The sequence below is a fragment of the Trypanosoma grayi genome (genome assembly GCF_000691245.1).
Source record: "Trypanosoma grayi strain ANR4 Tgr_1159_V1, whole genome shotgun sequence".
Classification (NCBI taxonomy): Eukaryota; Euglenozoa; class Kinetoplastea; order Trypanosomatida; family Trypanosomatidae; genus Trypanosoma; species Trypanosoma grayi.
The window spans coordinates 61-4,744 of record NW_008826778.1 but is presented as its reverse complement, the minus strand read 5'-3'; the positions used below and the strand labels follow the sequence as shown (position 1 = coordinate 4,744).

General features: G+C 56.8%; 3 protein-coding genes across 3 annotated transcripts; all 3 read left to right on the top strand.

Annotated features, from left to right (window-relative positions):
• Window positions 1–217: 217 nt before the first annotated feature.
• DQ04_11591020 (hypothetical protein) lies at window positions 218–1,573 on the top strand (the record flags this gene model as incomplete). Its single annotated transcript, XM_009316561.1, has 1 exon — window positions 218–1,573. The coding sequence occupies one exon, from the start codon at window positions 218–220 to the stop codon at window positions 1,571–1,573; it is 1,356 nt and encodes a 451-aa protein (XP_009314836.1).
• Window positions 1,574–2,469: 896 nt separating this feature from the next.
• DQ04_11591010 (Cut9 interacting protein Scn1) lies at window positions 2,470–3,570 on the top strand (the record flags this gene model as incomplete). Its single annotated transcript, XM_009316560.1, has 1 exon — window positions 2,470–3,570. One exon carries the CDS (start codon window positions 2,470–2,472, stop codon window positions 3,568–3,570), a length of 1,101 nt encoding a protein of 366 aa, XP_009314835.1.
• A 411-nt stretch (window positions 3,571–3,981) lies between these two features.
• Window positions 3,982–4,218, top strand: DQ04_11591000 (hypothetical protein; the record flags this gene model as incomplete). Its single annotated transcript, XM_009316559.1, has 1 exon — window positions 3,982–4,218. The coding sequence occupies one exon, from the start codon at window positions 3,982–3,984 to the stop codon at window positions 4,216–4,218; it is 237 nt and encodes a 78-aa protein (XP_009314834.1).
• Window positions 4,219–4,684: the final 466 nt, after the last annotated feature.

Sequence of the window (4,684 nt, the reverse complement as noted above, 5' to 3'; positions counted from 1 at the left end):
TATATATGTCTGTGTGAACATGTCTCTCTCTCTGTGTGTGTATTTATCTCTTTGCTTGAGTTCTCTTGTCTCTCTTTCCTCCCTCCCTCTCCTCCTATTCCTTGCACTTCCTGTAAGAGTGGGAAGGACGGAAGCGGAAAAGAGCAAACAACAAGAAAAGAACGAGTGAGGTTCTGTAGAGCGTGGGCTACAAGGTGAGGCTGATCGCGTAGGAGAGATGCAGTCAACACCACATACAAAGCTGAACCCGCACGACCAAAGCGGGTGCGACACGATGCCGCATGCAGATTCCACGGCGGTGAGGAGTGAGGCAGACGACCTTGCACAGCGCCAGCGGCAGCAACAACAGCACCGAGAAGAGGCGGATGCTGCAGACGAGGAAAATGAGTTGGCGGCGTCCCCTGGCGAGGGAGGCAATGCCGAAAACGAAGAAGAGGAGGAGGAGGTGGAGGAAGATGAGGCGGCGGAGGAAGACGACGAAGAAGATGATGATGCTGACGTGGTTCCATTCACTAGCGACGAGGAGGCCATTGAGGCGCGCGCAGTGGGTCTCAGGCACTACAACGAGCACCGCTACGAGGACGCCCTTGACGTGCAGTACAGCATCTTGCGGCATTTCGAGAAGAAATATGGCGCCACCGCCGCTGTCTGTGGGCCGTACTTCCTCGACTACGGCCTCTCTCAGCTACGTGTGCTGCAGTCGAAGAGCAGCGTGGAGGCGGTGCTGCAGCCGCTCGACCAGGAGGCGCTCAAGACGTGCTTCATCAACCTTGATGTTGCGCGTGTGTGCTTCCAGAAGCAGGAACAGGAGCGGGGGGAGGGGGACATTGAAGTGCAGCTGCGACTCGCGGAGGTGCACAATGCCATTGCACAGCTGCACGTCGAGCGCGAGGACTTTGACGACGCGTTGAAGGAGTACGAGAGTGAGCTGCTGACGTACCGCTTCATCCAGCAGGAGGCACCAGAGGCACTGCCACGCGGCCGACTTGCCTCGGTACTCTACGCTATCGCTGACTGCTACATGAAAGAAGGCGACTTCGAGGGCGCCGAGGCGCGCTTCACCGCTGCGCTTGATGAGATTGCGACATTCCCCACCGGCACGATCGCACCAGAGCTCGTGGTGGAGCTGCAGGAGCTGCGCGACGACGCGCGGGATATGAAGGGCGGCAAGTTCAAGGCGCTGCAGGAGAGCATACAGGCGCAGTTCGCCGTGGAGGAAGCGGAGCAACTGCCGACCGCGCAGGAGTTCTACGGTGACACAGAGGAGCTCCAGCAGCAGCACCCGTACGTCTCGCGCCTCCCAGGGGAGTCAGAGTACTCGGCACTGTCGATGCCGCAGTCCGTGACGAACCCCACACAGTGGAACGAACACAGCAACAGCATGTCGCTCTCGCTCTTCCCACCGCAAGTGGCTGGCCGCAGCCCAGACACATCGAACAGTCAGCCAGTGCACCACGTCGTAGCGCGGCGCAAGCCAAAGCAGCAACCGCAAGAGCAACTGGCACGGGGAGGCAGCTCCAGCGACACGGGTGAGTCGGGGATGAAGCGGATCCGCACCGAATCCTGCAGCTAGGCTGTGTGTCTGTGTGTGTGCTTGGGGGGCGTGGTGAGCGACGGATAGACGGGGTACCGCTTGGGACAGACGATTAAAACGACATCCGGCCGAAAGGTCACACACATAAAGTGTAACAGAAAGGAAAGAAGTATTGGGGGGGGGGCGTGGGTGGAGAATGTTGATGTTCTCCAAGCTCTTTCCAGCTGCTGCAACGGCCGTCATTGTTTTGGATGATGATGATGATGATGATTGTTTTTTATTATTATGATTACGATGATAGCCCCAAACCTAAAGAAAGGCAACACCGCTGCCGTTCAAAAAGTGTTGTGGTGCACAGAACCTCCACGAAAAGGCGAGACAATAACTCGACCGATGGAGAAGAAACGTATAGAAAAAAAAGTATAATGCAGAGAAACACCTCGGTGCCTGTTCTTTGTCTGTGTGTGTGTGTGTGTGTGTGTGGAGGGGGGATTTGTGCAATGGTGGAGGAGTACGCTTTCTCTTTCCCTTTTGGCTTTCCCTTTTCGCTATCCCCTGCTTGTTTGGATTATTCGTGATGGCGTTGCCGTTGTTGTTCTTGCTGCTGCTGCTGATGTTCTGGTGCATCGTGATGGCTCGCCCCGCACACACACACACACACACATGCATGCATACACATATACAAACACGCAGATTCACGAGTGCACATGGCCTCTGCTGCTGCTCCTTTTCCTCCTGCAGACATACCAAAGGGATATGAATGAGTGAATGCATCCACTTGTGATGGCGCAGGTGGTGTATGGCCTATTTTTTTTTCTTTCTGTCTCCTCTCGGTTTGCGTGTGTGTGTGTGTGTGTGTTTGTGTCTGCTTCTCTGTGTGCTGCCCACATTGCGCCTTTTTTTTTCAATACCCTCTTCTTTTCACGCAGGGACGGATGAGTGAGCAAGCTTCGCGGAGGGGCGCACGCTGCCTGCACGTGACGGACTCCCACTGCCACTTGCACCCATCGGCATCGACACCGTCTGCGGCAGACGCCGGCGATGCAGCACGAGCGCCGCAGCTCTCCTGCAGCATCAAGCGCGCGGTGGTGTGCGGCACACACCCCAACATCGACTGGGGACTCATCGAGACGGCCGCGCAGTCAGCGGCTCCACCCACCGCTGGGGCATCCAATGACGTCATCATCCCCGGCTTTGGCATCCACCCGTGGTTTGTGCCAAATGACCAGCAGCAGCAACAGGTCTCAGACGACGCCGCCAACGGTGGTATCAACAGCAACAACAGCAGAGGCCCTGCTGAAGGCTCTGCTCTAGCCGGTGCCGGCAGTGCTCCTGGAGAAGTCTCACAGCAGTCCGAGGCAGAGCTTCTGCGCCTCCTCGAGGACGCACTGCGCCGCCACCCGCGCGCTATTGTGGGCGAGATCGGTCTCGACAAATTGCGGGGCCCGCCGGAGTGCGTGCAGCTGCCGTTCTTCGTGGCACAGATGAAACTTGCCGCTCGCTACGGCCGACCTGTGTCGGTGCATTGCGTGCGCAGTTTTGGCGCGATGCTCAAGGTGCTTCAGGGCCTCGCGGTGGAGGATACTCCACCTGCCATTGTGCTGCACGGCTTCACTGGATCTCTGGACTTTGTGAAGTCGGCAATGATGATACGCAAGCGGCCGCTGGCACCGCTGCATGGGAGCCGCGGCACACCCAAGTCACTGCCGCTCCGCCTATTCTTTGGCGTGGGTGCCGGCACGAGTCTGCGTGTGAAGAACTTCGCCTCCAAGACGCTGCCATTTCTGCTCCAGGAGCGGCGAGCGTTGCTCGAGACGGACGCCCACCACACTTTCCTGCTGCGCGACGGCGCTGATGTTGCTGGGGCAGGAGGCGATATTGCGTGGAATCGTGCGGGGTGCGGGCAACTGGCGGAGGTGATAGCTCTGGCCGGAGGCGGGAATGCGGAGGCGGAGGATGCGCTGCTGCAAGGGTGCGAAGAAGCCTTTGTAGAGGCCTTTTCTCTGCAAACAGCAACAGAAATGGCACCCGTATGAGGAGAGGGATTGTTGTGTCCCTCTTAGTGTCGTCATTCGTTGTCGCATTTGCTTTTTCCTCTTCCCACTTCGAACCGCATTTATTTATATTTTTCTGTGTTCACCCTCACTGCATGTCTTTCTTTCGTTCTGTTCTTGTTCTTGCTGTTGCTGTGCCCTCCTCCTGCCGACACAGGCACGTGTGTCAGCAGACCTAGCCGCGTGGAGCATTCTCTCAACGCAAGGAGTCTGTCCAGCAGGCGTTGTGTGGCGTTTTTGTCAAGGCGCGCACAACCACCACCACCACCACCACCTCCCGCCGTCATCTGCCACACGGGAGTAGAGAGAAGGAAAGAGAGCTCTGAAACGGGTACAGTCGGCACTTGTTGTGGGCGATAAGGACCGAAGAATTGCATGCAAAAAAGCAGAGAAATGCCACTCGTCCACTTTTACTATCGGTCTGATCCCGTGGTGGCGGCAACGCGGTCGGCGTTATCGTCACCGCTCTCGTCGGTGATATCGTCGCCCCCATTCAGCGGCAGCGGCGAGAACAGTGAGATGCGCGGCGGAAGCAGTCGGCGCGACTCCCATGCGGAGCGCCCACCTCTCTCGATATTCACCGATGCTCGCACTACTGCCACGGTCGATGTGTTTGGTGTCGCGGGGTAGATACAATAGTGGCAGGCGCCACCAACTATGAGTTTGCATTACTGTTTGGTTTTGCTTTCGGTTGTCTTTGCCCTTTCCTGTCGACCTACCTACCTACCTACCTATCTACCTCTCTTTTTCACACACACTATTGCCGTTTGTGATGGCTGTTCTTGTGGCTATCGCTGCGCCCTCCAGTTGTCTATCCCTTTCCTCTCTCTACCGTCTCGCGTGTGGCCGCCTATACGCACGTCTGCCCTGTCGGGTGCGTGCGTGCGTGCGTGCCCGAGACTGACTGGGTGAGTGACTGAGTAACCGGCTGGGCGTGCAAGCATACTAGTGCTGCAGGGAAAAGGACTCCACGAGCCTTTCCGTCAACGGTTTGTTTTTTGCCCTTTTTTGTTTCTGTTTCTATTTGTTTCGGGTATAGTCCTTGTCGCCGTTTATTATCAGTATTATTATTATTATTATTATTGGGCGTGACCAT